The sequence below is a fragment of the Channa argus genome, chromosome 18 (assembly GCF_033026475.1).
Source record: "Channa argus isolate prfri chromosome 18, Channa argus male v1.0, whole genome shotgun sequence".
In the NCBI taxonomy this organism is placed as follows: domain Eukaryota; kingdom Metazoa; phylum Chordata; class Actinopteri; order Anabantiformes; family Channidae; genus Channa; species Channa argus.
This window is the reverse complement of record NC_090214.1, coordinates 21,341,256-21,356,092: the sequence shown is the minus strand read 5'-3', so window position 1 is coordinate 21,356,092 and position 14,837 is coordinate 21,341,256. Positions and strand designations below refer to the sequence as shown.

General features: G+C 41.7%; 1 protein-coding gene across 3 annotated transcripts in view; it reads left to right on the top strand.

Moving 5' to 3' along the window:
* Positions 1-14,837, top strand: part of tln1 (talin 1) — a 71,678-nt gene that overhangs the window by 34,380 nt on the left and 22,461 nt on the right. For 2 of the 3 annotated variants that reach the window (XM_067483420.1, XM_067483419.1), the window contains 28 exons: positions 103-211; positions 885-1,093; positions 1,179-1,277; positions 2,181-2,243; positions 2,736-2,903; positions 3,008-3,302; positions 3,489-3,655; positions 3,757-3,885; positions 4,418-4,531; positions 4,644-4,757; positions 5,391-5,525; positions 5,612-5,740; positions 5,855-5,957; positions 6,523-6,731; positions 7,105-7,224; positions 7,498-7,695; positions 8,141-8,280; positions 8,367-8,460; positions 8,627-8,716; positions 8,813-8,935; positions 9,044-9,187; positions 9,276-9,437; positions 10,404-10,544; positions 10,783-10,964; positions 11,436-11,568; positions 12,278-12,379; positions 12,550-12,720; positions 13,946-14,194. In XM_067483420.1, the coding sequence (XP_067339521.1) occupies positions 103-211; positions 885-1,093; positions 1,179-1,277; positions 2,181-2,243; positions 2,736-2,903; positions 3,008-3,302; positions 3,489-3,655; positions 3,757-3,885; positions 4,418-4,531; positions 4,644-4,757; positions 5,391-5,525; positions 5,612-5,740; positions 5,855-5,957; positions 6,523-6,731; positions 7,105-7,224; positions 7,498-7,695; positions 8,141-8,280; positions 8,367-8,460; positions 8,627-8,716; positions 8,813-8,935; positions 9,044-9,187; positions 9,276-9,437; positions 10,404-10,544; positions 10,783-10,964; positions 11,436-11,568; positions 12,278-12,379; positions 12,550-12,720; positions 13,946-14,194 (4,092 nt within the window). The remainder of the gene's footprint in view (positions 1-102; positions 212-884; positions 1,094-1,178; positions 1,278-2,180; positions 2,244-2,735; positions 2,904-3,007; positions 3,303-3,488; positions 3,656-3,756; positions 3,886-4,417; positions 4,532-4,643; positions 4,758-5,390; positions 5,526-5,611; positions 5,741-5,854; positions 5,958-6,522; positions 6,732-7,104; positions 7,225-7,497; positions 7,696-8,140; positions 8,281-8,366; positions 8,461-8,626; positions 8,717-8,812; positions 8,936-9,043; positions 9,188-9,275; positions 9,438-10,403; positions 10,545-10,782; positions 10,965-11,435; positions 11,569-12,277; positions 12,380-12,549; positions 12,721-13,945; positions 14,195-14,837) is intronic. The other variant, XM_067483421.1, reaches the window with a different exon arrangement.

Genomic DNA, 14,837 nt, shown 5'->3' with positions numbered 1-14,837 from the left:
AAAGTGGATTCATTTCATTGCTGGTTCAGCATGAATACTGAACAGCTGATTCTGCATCTTTGTGACCAGACAAATGTGTTTTTTCATTTTTCATTTCTTAAGGCTTCCCAAGCCTGGCGCAAAAACAAGATGGATGAGTCCAAACATGAGATTCATTCCCAGGTGGATGCCATCACAGCAGGCACTGCTTCTATGGTCAATTTGACTGCAGGTAAAAACACTGGAGCATTTGCCATGTTTATTTGACATATGGAACCTTTCAGGACCTTTTCATTTGCTATGTCATTTTATCATGAGAATAAGTTAACAGGAGAACTTAAATGCTTCCCCTCCCATTAGTCTAATATAAAGGTATATTAGACTATTCATGTATGATGTGGGTGATGTCTCTGAGGATCAGTGGGGTCAACCCTCTCATAGTAGAGTCCTGATTAATCGGACACACAGTTTGTATTCTTGCTGTAGACTTGGGCAGATTTTGGACTCTGTTTTAACCTCTTACATGTGTAAATGAGTGGTCAGTAAATTAGGGTAACAGCACTTTGCCAATGACACCTACTGGTTCTTAATTCATTTAGAAATGTTGGGCAAATAGGAACATGGAGAAGAGCTCACATCATACACTAGTTATAGGTGTATTCAGATACGTAGGTCAAAACATAGGAGAGTCATTTGAATAATATCTGATATTCTGTATGATATTTGACACATTTTGACATTTGGCTTTAATGTGGAGTTATAGATAATTTTACCCCTGTTTGATACCCATCCAATGTGAATGGCCTTATAGTAATGCTAGTTATGCTGTTTCTGTTTATGCAGGCTCCTGATCAGCACTCAGCCTGTGTTTCTAATGCAGATGTTCCTTATCTTTCTAATTGCAGGTGACCCAGCAGAGACAGACTATACAGCAGTGGGTTGTGCCGTTACCACCATCTCCTCCAACCTGACAGAGATGTCAAAGGGTGTCAAACTGCTAGCCGCACTCATGGAGGATGAAGGGGCAAATGGGCAGCAGCTACTGGGTGCTGCCAAGAATCTGGCCTGTGCTGTGTCTGAGATGCTAAAGACCGCTCAGCCTGCAAACACAGAGGTAAACAGCCACAAGAACACGGAGCTATGCTCCGTTTCTACTTTTATATTGTTGAGTTTGTGATAATATTGTGTTTTGTTAACAGCCTCGTCAGATTTTGCTGCAGGCTGCAGGAAATGTGGGCCAGGCCAGTGGAGAGCTGCTCTCACACATAGGAGAGACCGACACTGATCCACAGTTCCAGGTGAGTCTGTCTAAACTGGGATTAATGTAGTGTTGCTTTTATTTTTAATTATATATTGGTATTTCATTCTTTCTCTGTAGTACCACATAGGAACAGACATGGAAAAAAAGGTTGTTAGCCTTCCACAAAATAAATGAAAAACCTACAATTTTTATTAAAATAGATTGAAAATGAAAACAGAATATTTTAATCTAAATATTTTTTGCACAACCTTTAGAGGCAATTACTGCAAACAAGTGTTTTCTGTAACACAGTGGATCACCAACAGGTAGTTTCATCATATCTTCTTGAGTAAACTCTTCTACCTGTTTCAAGTTTAAAGATGAGATTGGCTACAATCCCATGTACCTTAAACTTCTCAATATATGCAGCTGTATTCACATTGACTCAAAAAAATTCTTGGACACAGTCTTAACGACTTTTTAGTTGTTGGCTGTACACTATAAATCAATCAGACACACCAGTATACTGGGTAACATGTTTCTTTATTACTTAAATTAAAATAGATTATTTATCACTTTAAATTTTGTTCAAGATGATGTGGATTACTGTTATTCCACCAAAAATGTTCTGATAGTTTTTGGACAACAACAGAGGTAAAGGGCCCAAAGGAGATAAGCCCAGATGCTGGCTCTTAACTAACTATACGGGAGTAGAGAGGATTCAGTGTTTTTAGTTTCTTTAAAAAATGACTGAAATGATTCTTTAAAAACATCTTCCTCTCTGTGTCTCTAATGTCTACGGGACTTGTTCCCTTAGATCAAGATTCTCAGGCGGCACCTAACACTAAAAAAATGAGTGAAAGAAGAGTTAAAATTACAGAAAATAGGGTTAGCGATAAAATTATGTTGATATTGTAAAACTGTATCCTGTGTTCCCCTGTTTCATATGTGTATCTGACAGTTTCTAGGTAAAGGATCGTTAAGGGGTTCCAGACGAAGAGTCCCCTCTTATTATTCAATGCTGGTAACAAATCCATCCTTAAGACGAATGTTTAAATTCTAAAGGGCCAATCAAAACAATCTCTTAGTAGAAACGGTAAAGTAGCAGTAACTAATCCTGTCTAACTGAATAATAATTCAATCTGTCAGCCAGAATCATAATCATAAATGGGTTCAAATTTGCTATGTTGATACCAGGAGATGGCAGAGTTTATATAGCAGGTAGCCAGTAAGTAGAGGTAGTATCTTTTATTTCACTGTCCTTAACTCTTTAATCATTCATAGACAATAAACAACACTCAAACCTTTCAAATAAGTTTCGTTTTGGAGCGAGGTTTGAAGAGATCCACTATTAAAAGGACATTTATTTGAAATTTTAATTATTTCTTGTGATTCATATAATAAATAATTTATTTTGCAAGCAGTCAACTTCAATTCTCCAAAACATAATCATTAATATTTGTCCCTCAGTGAGTAGTTAGCAGTATATGGTGCTGACTGTGGATGTGGTTGGCAGGACATGCTGATGCAGCTGGCTAAGGCTGTGGCTAATGCCGCAGCCGCTCTGGTGCTCAAAGCCAAGAACGTGGCCCAGAAGACAGAGGACTCAGCCCAGCAGAATCGGGTCATTGCTGCAGCCACTCAGTGTGCTCTGTCCACGTCTCAGCTGGTGGCCTGCACCAGGGTGAGTAGCTGTGTGTACTCACAGCTAAACAGGACAACACTTATCCCGTTGTATGTAAATGAAGCCTATATATTCTAATGTTCTTCCACATCCACCATATCAAGGTTGTGGCTCCAACCATCAGCTCTCCAGTTTGCCAGGAGCAGCTGATTGAAGCAGGCAAGCTGGTCGCTAAATCAGTAGAAGGCTGTGTAGAGGCATCACATGGGGCCACCAATGATGAGGGCCTCTTGAAACAGGTGGGCGTTGCTGCCACAGGTGTCACTCAGGCCCTCAATGAACTGCTTCAACACATCAAAAAGTATGCCAGTGGAGGCCATCCCATTGGACGTCACGGAGAAGCCACCGACCGCATTCTGGATGTTACAGAGAACATCTTTAGCTCAATGGGAGATGCTGGTAGGTGAAGGAAGCTAAGATGGTCACCACATTGCACACACTGATCAAAGTTGTTTATCCGCTTAGCATTATCATATGTTGAGAGCAACTCTTCCCCTTAACAACCATCTGAGTAATACAATCTGGTTTTCAAAAAAGTTGATTTTCCTAAGTGTCTTCTTCCTTTCCTTCTTATTTTACCACAAGGTGAGATGGTTCGTCAGGCACGTATCCTGGCCCAGGCCACGTCTGACCTGGTCAACGCTATCAAAATGGATGCAGAGGGAGAGTCAGACTTGGAGAACTCACGCAAACTGCTGTCAGCCGCTAAGCTGCTGGCTGATGCCACTGCCAAGATGGTGGAAGCAGCTAAGGTCTACCTTTGTCTTTCATTATGTCAGCATTTAGCACTTATCTAATGTTTCTTTGAATTAGTCCGTCTGACTCATGTGTAACTATCTGTTGTTCACTTCAGGGTGCAGCGGCAAACCCCGACAGTGAGGAGCAGCAGCAGAAGCTACGAGAGGCTGCTGAAGGTCTACGCATGGCCACCAATGCTGCCGCCCAGAACGCTATCAAGAAGCGTCTGGTCAACAAGCTGGAGGTATTGAGGAAGGGGGAAATATAGAAATGTAAATGACATTTACATGACTGGGTGGGTTTCACAGGACCATAAACCTTGTATGAGAGATGTAAGACTGTGGTGAGGTGAGCTGTAAGTGTGACAGAGGAGTTCAAGGTGGAGGTGGGTCTGCATCATGATTCGCAATTGCGACCCCTGAAAGGAAACAGCTGAAAGGAAAAGATGACATGACTGGGATTTTGTAATTCACACTGAAAAAAAGTCTTACTTTTCTCTGGCAGTAATCCAAAGTACCCATAGGGGTATGTGTACCCTCATATACATACCTCATACAGTGTTGACACAAAGTTCACCTGGCTTCAAGTACATGACCTCCTTTATATTGAAGTGGATCAAGTGATGTTCACATGTGCCATCGCACAGATGCTACGTAAATTATTCTTTATTGCTGTTTAAGATAAGCCTACTTTAACCTCTTTGCTGGATCAGGCAGTATCCAGGAACACTTGACACAGTGTTTGATCTTGAAATTGGTGTCTGTGTTTCTTGTCAGAATGCAGCCAAACAGGCAGCAGCAGCAGCTACACAGACCATAGCTGCTGCCCAGCATGCTGCCTCATCCAACAAGAACCAGGCTGCTCAGCAACAGCTTGTCCAAAGCTGCAAGGTAAAAACTCCTTACCCCTCTTGGGCCTCTGTTTTCAATACAACATTTCATCTCAATCCTGTTACATTGCTTTATGTGGTGTGTGTGTGTGTGTGTGTGTGTGATACACCAGGTGGTGGCAGAGCAGATCCCTCAACTGGTTCAGGGAGTCAGAGGCAGCCAGTCTCAGCCTGACAGCCCCAGTGCTCAGCTGGCCCTCATCAGTGCGAGCCAAAACTTCCTGCAGGTGACTGTTCATTATCAGCTTTGTTAAGTCAGTGAGCAGGAACCCACTTTATTTATCTGACAAAATACTTAGTGTAGCAGCACAGTAACAACCTGCGTGTTCTAGGCTTTGTTATTGTTTTGTAACTGTGCAGGTTCTGTGACCAGATTATCAAGCAAAAATACAGTAACACAAATTATCAATGCATATGATGATGATGTAATACTTGACTCAGACAATTAGTGTGTGTGTGGAGAGCTGAAGAAACTCTCAGAAATCAAAATGATATCAAAAAACATCTAGCAATGATTGGATGTCCATCAGATTTAATAATGGTAAGATAAGATATTAGTGGTCCAGATGATCTGTGACATGATCATGAAATAGATCTACAGATGGGTGCAAAAGTTTGCATCCCTCTGATGATAAAATATAAGCTAAATGTTTTTATCATTAGAAGTAAAACAAATGGTAAAGGGGTGTATAAAGAAGTAATAATACAACTACATTTTAGTGAACTTTTGCACCAACTTTACTTCTGGCACAGCATCAGTATGTTCTTTGTCCATTCAGCTCATTCATGTTCTGTTCAGTGTACTGTTGTATTACATTAAACCCAGTTCTGAGAGTTTATTTCTTCCTTTCCTCTGCCAGCCTGGTGCAAAGATGGTCACAGCCTCTAAGGCCACTGTTCCCACCATTAGTGACCAGGCCTCAGCCATGCAGCTTAGCCAATGTGCCAAGAACCTGGCCAGTGCCCTGGGTGAGCTTCGTACTGCTTCACAGAAGGTACTATGTCTCTACGAACTATTGTTTTCTGTATAATGAGGACCCAGCTCAGTTGTGACTTTGTGACCATCTGTGTGTGTGTGTAGGCTCAGGAAGCATGTGGTCCACTGGAGATAGACAATGCTCTGTCAATGGTGAGAGGTCTGGAGAAGGACATTCAAGAGGCCAAGGCTTCAGCTGAAGAAGGCAAACTCAAACCACTGCCTGGAGAGACGGTGAGAAACACACACACAGTAACCCTACAACCAAGTGTGTACCCTCAAATAGACCTATGTTAAGCTGAAATGTGAAAATAAAAAACCTTTTAATCTCACTGCTGTGTTGTTCAGCTTGAGAAATGCTCCCAGGATCTGGGCACCAGCACCAAGGCTGTGAGCTCAGCTATAGCCAAGCTGCTGAGTGAGACCACCCAGGGCAATGAGAACTACACAGGTAGGTAACACACCACAAAGTTTTTGTCACATTTTTTCTCTGAAATAAACAAACCAAATGTGATTATTTTTTTTCCACATCTAATATTTTTATATAGTACCCGCTTCTACATCTAACTCATCCAATCTGTGGCCCTGCGGTCAGTCAGATCAGAATTCATGTTTTATACTAAACAATGGAAAACAAAATTAAACTCTTATGTGTCTTCCAGAGAATCACATTTAACAAATCACCTTTTTTTTATAAATTAAATTAGCATCCAGTTTTAACAGGAAGTGGCTAAATAAAATATCTCAGCTTTGCACAGAGGGATCTTTTTATAGATACATTGTACAGATAGGTGCAAAGTTTGCCTTCCCCTATTCTGAAATTACAAGAAGAGTAAATTTAAAAAAATGTTTTATTAACATAGAATTTAATCCAGATACAGCTGGTTTAAATGTTTCTTTATATTAGAAATGAATAAAGTACATTTGAAATAAAATTCTCTTCAAGGTGCTTTAAATTTCTAAGCTGGCTGTTTTTTTTTTCTGAAGTTAACGTTTTCCTCCTCTCCTGGATCCAGGCATGGCAGCCAGAGATGTAGCCCAGGCTCTGAAGTCGTTGGCCTCAGCCGCCAGAGGAGTTGCTGCTACTACCGATGAGCGGCCAGCACGTAATGCCACGCTGGACTGTGCTGGTGATGTCATGGATAAGTCAGCCAACCTGATTGAAGAGACCAAGAGGGCCATTGCCAAACCAGGAGATGCAGAGAGTCAGCAGAGACTGGCCCAGGTTAACCACAATAACAATATACTGTAGATAATAACATTAGTTATCAAGTAGGTCACCACATCACATCACGCCTTACAAGTTTTTTTTCTAACCAAGTTGATCGAAGAGACTAAGTAACTTGGTTGATGTCACGTTAGGATTTGGTTAGGAAGAAACTTCTAGCACTAGGCAAAGTGAGGACATTATGCTTCCTAACAAGTTTGAAGGTTAAGACTTGGTTTTAGGGTAAAGGGCTAGAGAATGTATATCGAAGAAAGACCCAACACTGTGTGTGTGTGTGTGTGTGTGTGTGTGTGTGTGTGTGTGTGTGTGTGTGTGTGTGTGTGTGTGTGTGTGTGTGTGTGTGTGTGTGTGTGTGTGTGTGTGTGTGTAGGTGGCTAAGGCTGTGTCTCAGGCCCTGAACAGATGTGTGAACTGTCTTCCTGGCCAAAGGGATGTGGACAACGCCATCCGCACTGTGGGTGAAGCCAGCAAGACTCTCCTGGCTACTGAGGTAGTAGAAGTACACATACTAAATGGTCAAGTTAAAGTTTAAAACAGTAAAAATACAACTTCAGATTATTTTCTCACTTTGAAGCACTAAGTACTGTACATGCTGTGTAATGTACTTAAAGTACTGTGCCCTGGAAAACAGAGGATTCTAAAGTATTGCATTTTTTGGAAAACAAAGTCTTAACCTATTACTTCCACAATGTCAAAAAGTTTGACAAATTCTGCTTCCATGTTGCTACCTGCAGCACTCATTGTCATCCTTTTCCTGTTGTAGTTCCCGGCCAGTGGAAAGAGCTTCCAGGATGTTCAGGCTAGGCTCAACAGAGTGGCGGCTGGTCTAAACCAGTCAGCCAACGAGGTGGTCCAGGCATCTAAAGGAACCACCCAGGACCTCGCCAGGGCAACAAGTAAATTTGGACAGGATTTCAGCAACCTCCTGGAGGCTGGCGTTGACATGGCTGGAACATCCCAGGTCAGTATGGTGATGCTAACTGGGGCTAGAAGTAAAACAGGCTTGAAACATGAAACTAAAGTGGGTGGTGGTACTTTGCTTTATTACATGCTGTCCAGATCAGTTCAGATTTTATTCCTAGAATAAAATGTTACATATTTTTGTCTGAAGGACTTTACAAATCTATACAAGATGTGAGATCCCTACTCTCAGCTCAGAGTAAATAACATGTTTACAAATACTCTGTAACTTCACAAAACAGCTAATCAAATTAGTTTGTAATCAGATGTTACTTAATCAGGAGAGAAAACTTGCATTTGGTTAGGTTGTTTTCAGCAGCCACAGGATGTGTGTAGGACTGTCGACAGTCAAAACAATAAGGAAGATTTTAAGAAATAATCATTATATTTCAGAGAGTGTGAGCTACAGTTACTGCAACTCTGAAGTTCTTTCTCCTCTCTTGCAGTCTAAAGAGGACCAGACACAAGTGGTGTCCAACCTGAAGACTATCTCCATGTCTTCCAGCAAGCTGCTGCTGGCAGCCAAAGCTCTATCCACAGACCCCAGCTCTCCCAACCTTAAGAACCAGCTAGCAGCCGCTGCTCGGTAAGATACATTTCTCTTAGTCTGCTTTTTTTCCCCCCTTTAGTGCCCATTTCTAATTTAACACCTTGAAATATTCGTGTCCGCAGTGCGGTGACAGACAGTATCAACCAACTCATAACCATGTGCACTCAGCAGGCTCCGGGTCAGAAAGAGTGTGACAATGCTCTTAGAGAGCTGGAGGTAACAAGCATATTAATTATTAATTATTTATTAGTCCACCCACTAAATTCCAGCAGTAAGGCAGTTCAGGATTCACAAGACAGTCAGCTTGAAGGTGCAGATCCAGTGCGTCTATCTTGTGTGTTGTGACTAGTGTGTGTGTGTGTGTATGTGTGTGTGTGTGTAGTCTGTGAAGGGGATGCTGGAGAACCCGACTGAAGCTGTCAGTGAGCTGTCGTACTTTGACTGCATCGACAGTGTCATGGAGAACTCCAAGGTAAAACAAAGGGAGGCAATTGATGCTAACAGCCCTCAAAGAAAGACATTATCCAAACTAACCCGTCTCTTGCGTGAATCTCGTTTCCGTTGGCAGGTCCTTGGCGAGTCTATGGCTGGCATTTCCCACAATGCCAAGAACTCCAATTTGCCAGAGTTTGGTGACTCAGTCAGTGCTGGCTCCAAAGCCCTGTGTGGTCTGACTGAAGCCGCTGCACAGGTAAAAATCCCTAGTACAGTACATCTGACATCTCAGCATTGTTGGAGCAGGCAAAGTGTTTGATTTGGTTGTAGTGAATGAATTCTTGATTTTTTGATGTCCATCTAGGCTGCCTATCTGGTGGGAGTATCAGACCCCAACAGTACAGCAGGTCAGAAGGGCCTGGTGGACCCTGCTCAGTTTGCCAGGGCTAATCAGTCCATCCAGATGGCCTGCCAGAACCTGGTCGACCCGGCCTGTACACAATCCCAGGTACAAGCTTAGGGCTCTAGATCATACTAGCTTTTGGGTCATCTTTGCCTCGCCTAAGTAAACTCAGTTCACCATTTCTCTGTTCTAGGTGCTCTCTGCAGCCACCATTGTGGCCAAACACACCTCTGCGTTGTGTAATGCCTGCCGGCTAGCCTCGTCTAACACTCCCAACCCTGTAGCCAAGAGGCAGTTTGTCCAGTCAGCCAAAGAAGTGGCCAACACCACTGCCAACCTGGTCAAGTCTATCAAGGTTTTTAGTACTACTTCTACTGTTCTAATTACATTAGGTAACTGAAAATCAAATCATCTGTGCTAAGTAAGCACTTCCTATGTCTGGCAGTGTTCCACCTATAGTCACAAGAAAAAGTAATAGCACAGTTTGCAGTTTCCTGTTTTTTGCATAAATTGGTACATGTACAAAATATAAACAGTCATAATCTTCCATATATTTATTGAAAACACCCATTAAACTTACAAAGTGATGGAAACTAGATGGAAAAAATAATAAAAGGGTTTTTAAGAACTGCATTGACACTGGCCCACTGTCAGTGGGCTATTTACAAGCAGCATCAGCTGAAATCTCAAAACACCTACAATCAAGAGGTGAGGGAGGAGAAAGGTGAGAGACGCCTGTGAAATGCATCAAAGTATATTGTTTCCAGAGAAGTAGAGACCACTAGGTTAAAAACATAAGTGGAGTAAGTAAACCTGGATCAACATTTGATGTTTTTTCTGCTGACTCCAGCTCTTTAAAATGTGCCCAAATTGTTGGTGACACTGATCCTCAGGAGGAAATTATCTCAGCTGTAATTCCATCACTTTATTTAATTTAGGTATTTTTATTTCTGACTGAACTCGTTAATTTATTTGTCATCTTGATCAAGGACCAATGATGGATTATCAAGCAGGCAGCAGCTGCAAACCTACATACTTGAAGGAGCATTAAAAACTTTGCTGTTACCGTTTTAACACGTTGCTTAAAGCAAAATGATGTTTCAGTTTTCCTATATTTACAATATAATAGTAATGTATCCAATTACCACAAAGATAAACCTAAAGCCAGGGGGTGGTCCAGCAAGTATTAAAGCCTAAAAAATACTTGCACATGGTGTGGGGTGAGGGGATGTGGATACAGAGGAGCGAGACATCTTTTTTTAAAAGTTAAGACATCCATACATTATGTGTAATCAAAACCAACTCCATGTCCCCTGTGCAGGCTTTGGATGGAGCATTTAACCATGAGAACAGAGAAAAATGCAAGGCTGCCACTGGTCCTCTGATAGAAGCGGTGGACAACCTGACTGCCTTCGCCTCTAACCCAGAGTTTGCCAGTATTCCTGCTCAGATCAGCCCTGAGGTATGGTCTTATGAGGGTTCTTTACTATTTTGTGTGGATGTATTTCTCTATTCTGTGCTGATTAAATGGAGTTGCAGTAAAATAAAGGGAAAGCTCTATAACGGTTGTGTATCTGATCACAAATAACAACGAGGTTAAGATCTCATCTAATTCCTCCCTGTATCTCTAAACTCAACCTCTGCAAACTGTCTCTTACACTATAGTCATTTACACTAGACTCCCCACTCACCTTCCACAGGGTCATGCAGCCATGGAGCCCATTTTGGCAGCAGCAGAGACAATGCTGGAGAGCTCAACAGGCCTAATCCAGACTGCCCGCTCTCTGGCTGTCAACCCCAAAGACCCACCCAAGTGGTCAGTGCTGGCTGGACACTCGAGAACTGTGTCCGACTCCATCAAGAAACTCATCACCAACATGAGGTAAGATGGTAAATGGTCTGCACTTATATAGCGCTTTTCTACCTATTGGCACTCAAAGCGCTTTACACTGCTTCTTATTCACCCATTCACACACCGATGGGGGAGCTGCTATGCAGCTGGCCAACACTCACCAGGAGCAACTAAGTTGGGGTTCAGTGTCTTGCTCAAGGACACTTCGACATGTGACCGGAGGAGACAGGGACTGAACCAACAACTGTGAGATTGGTGGACAACCGCTCTACCTGCCTGCGCCACAGTCGCCCCAAGACTCTACTAATACTACTGTTACTTTAACTTAGTGTATGCATGATGGATCCTCTATATCACCAAGCATCACATCTAGAGTGCTAAGGAATAATATTTTGTACTAACAGCATTGGTTCTCTATTTAGCTATATTGAAGTGTTTTACAAAAGGACCTCAGTTATCATTTATTAAAAGGCTCTAATTGCTGTGTGTACGTGTGTACAGAGAGAAGGCTCCTGGCCAAAGAGAATGTGATGATGCTATTGAGGTGCTGAATGGCTGCATCCGTGAAGTTGATCAGGCATCGCTGGCTGCTATTAGCCAGCACCTGACACCCAGAGAGGACATTTCTATGGAGGTAACATACACACAGTATATGATATGTATATCAGAAACCTCCTGTGAGAAATTTAATGTAAAGCTCCAAGTGTCAGATTTTTCCCCAGCAACTTTGTCTTCAGTTGGTAGTGTTTAAATTGTCTGCCTTTTAATAAAAAAAAAACAAAAAACAAAAGACATAATCAGTATTTACACAGCAATCCTCACAGTCAATGGGCAGCTGTTACTCACTAACACAGAGTGGCAGGCAGTCAGGTCAATAAACGCGTGGTCCAAACCGTGGAAAGCAACGACGAAGGCTGGAAAGTTGCGGTGAGAATACAATCTAACAGCTTGGTGAAGGGAACTGAGGAGGTATATAAGCAGAGTAATGAGAGCAGGTGAAACTGATTACTGGTCATTAGTAAAGCGGAAACAATGTGACGGGGCCGGGAAACAGGAAGTGGCTGCAAAATAAAGGTCCTGAGGGGGAAAGTGAAATTGGGGATCCCAACACATATTGGAAATTAGAGAAGTTCTGCAGTTTTTAAATATTAGGAGTGAAGCAGCTGCACGTGCAGTACTGCAGGAAAGAAACAAGTATGATTGTAATGATTGTGATTTTTCTGTTGCATAAGTGTAAGTAACACCTCTATGTTAACTCTGTTGGCAACCATAGAGAATGAAGATAAATTTGTGTTTGACTGAAATTAGAAGAATGGATCTAAATGACATGTACTGTGTTGCAGAATCTCCATCAACAGATGGCTGCCTCGGTCCATGAGATAAGTAACTTGATTGACCCTGTAGCTGTGGCTGCTCGCTCTGAGGCCTCTCAGCTGGGTCACAAGGTAAACTATGGCACAACCCTCTACACAACTGACAAAGTGAAATATGAAGGTTGACCAGCTGCTGGATGGTCTGAAGACTGACTGTTCCATCCTGAAATAACCCTTTTATTTCAAAATCCCTGTTCTGACCTTGTTGTTATGTGTCATTTGTTGCCTACACACCTTGACAGGTTTCTCAGATGGCCAGCTATTTCGAGCCTCTGATCATGGCAGCCATTGGCACAGCTTCCAAGATCCTCAGCAGCCAACAGCAGATGGCTGTCTTAGACCAGACCAAGACCCTGACAGAGTCAGCCCTGCAGATGCTCTACACAGCCAAGGAGGCTGGAGGAAATCCCAAGGTACTGAACCTGGCCCTCATCATATAGTCATCCAGAGCAGCGAGTAGAGAAACCTGGCTAAATGACATTTAAGCCCCAAATATTATGGGACTTGTATTGAGATGGTTGATTTTCTTATTTACCTTTCAGTTGATTGTGTTGGCTTTGTCAAAACATTTAGTTCACAGCCTCAAGTTACTTAAAGGGGATCACCATTTGTTCTAAATTATTAAACTGAGAATTTTATTTTCTGATCTTTTTTTAACCCACACAATAAGTGCATCACATTTTAGTAAATTGTTACATGATAACATGATTTTGAGTTTTGCCATTTTGATTAGTGACAAGCATACAGTCGTGCTTTACTCCAACTAATGAACTTCTCAAAAGTCAGGTCTTTTCCTCTTTGCTTTACTCAAGCTTAAGACAGTAAAACAAAATATATTTAATACTTAAAAAAATAAGATTATAATAGCTATGTACTGGCCTCACCTGTACTTTCTTCAATTGAAAGTTTTTTCAAAGTTAGAGGGAAATACACCCCTAGATCCAAAAAAGTTGGGAGGATTTTTAAAACGTAAATAAAAACAGAATGGAATCATTTGCAAATCTCATCAACCCATGTTTTATTTACAAAAGAAGATTTAAATAACATTTTCATTTACATTTAAATTTGGTCATTTAGCAGACGATTTTAAGTCAAGGAGAAAACATCAGAGCAAAGTCCTATCAGAAAAGTGTTTACATTTCATGATAAGAAAGAGCAGAAAGAAAATTTTTTTTTCCTAATAGATTTAAGTGCATAGGAAGGTGCGGAAGATTTTGTTTTCAGCAATTGTTTGATTATTGGGAGTGAGTTTGCTAAGCGATTAACAACATATCAGATTTTGAAACTGAGACTTTTTACAATTTCATGGAAACTATTAGCTCATTTTGAATTTGATGGCAGCCACTATTTACTTCTAGAAATAAAATGGCATGATTGGAGGATCGAAGGCTGTGCATGCCAGAGAACCAAGTAATCTGGAAGACTAAATCAATTATGCAGTTAAGAATGGGCTAAATTTACATCGAAAAGGATACAAACACTGACCAGTTGATATCCAAAGAGGTTGAGTGAGGTTAAAAGGGCAAAGGGAGGACATACAAACTCTGAGACAACATTCAACTAATATAAATAACAAAGGAATGTTTGTACTAGTTGAATGTGTATTTTATTGTATTTTATGTGTCTTTATTCCTCCAGGCATCACACATGCAGGAGGCTCTAGAAGAGTCCGTACAGATGATGAAAGAAGCAGTAGATGACCTTGGTGCTACTCTGGCGGAGGCAGCCAGTGCAGCAGGTGCTGTGGGTGGTATGGTGGACTCCATCAATGATTCCATCAATAAAATGGAAGACACACCTGGACTTGAACCTGAAGGCACTTTTGTGGACTACCAGACGACCATGGTTAAGACGGCCAAGGCCATTGCTGTTACTGTGCAGGAAATGGTAAGTCACTTTGGTAATTATCCCATAGACCAAGTTAAAAACAGAAAAACAAATAGTGAGCTATATGTTAAAATGACAAATTACAGCAATGTAATTGTCAGACACTGACCCTGATATTCTGCTGCAAAGCTGGCTCAGTGATGCATTGCTTCATGACCCCCTATAAATTGTCGCAATCCCAGTTGTTGACCCCGCCCCTGTAATCTGTGTCAGGCCCACCCTCTATTTATGATAGACCCATGTTATCTCCCTCATGCACAGTGGCAGAGCAAATAGCACTGTTGACTCACAGCAAGAATGTCCCAGGTTCCATTACCTGACTGGTCGAGGCCTTTCAGTGTGGAGTTTGTTCTCCCCGTGTTTGCGTAGGTTCCTCTGGGTACTCCAGTTACCCCTACCACTAAACACATGTTTGTTAGGGACCAGGTCAGGTTGGCCCATTGTGGCAGGAGCTCAGGACTAACCTCATCTGATCTGATTATCTGATCATCTGACGGAATTTCGTTGTACACCGTTGTATGTATATTAACAAATGAAGCACTTTTTTTCCCTGTTTTGCTCCTGTCTCATGAGAGTATTTGCAGTTTTTTTTAATAATTTGCCTGAAAACATAGTAGTTTTAGTTTTTACTCAACTCATATGT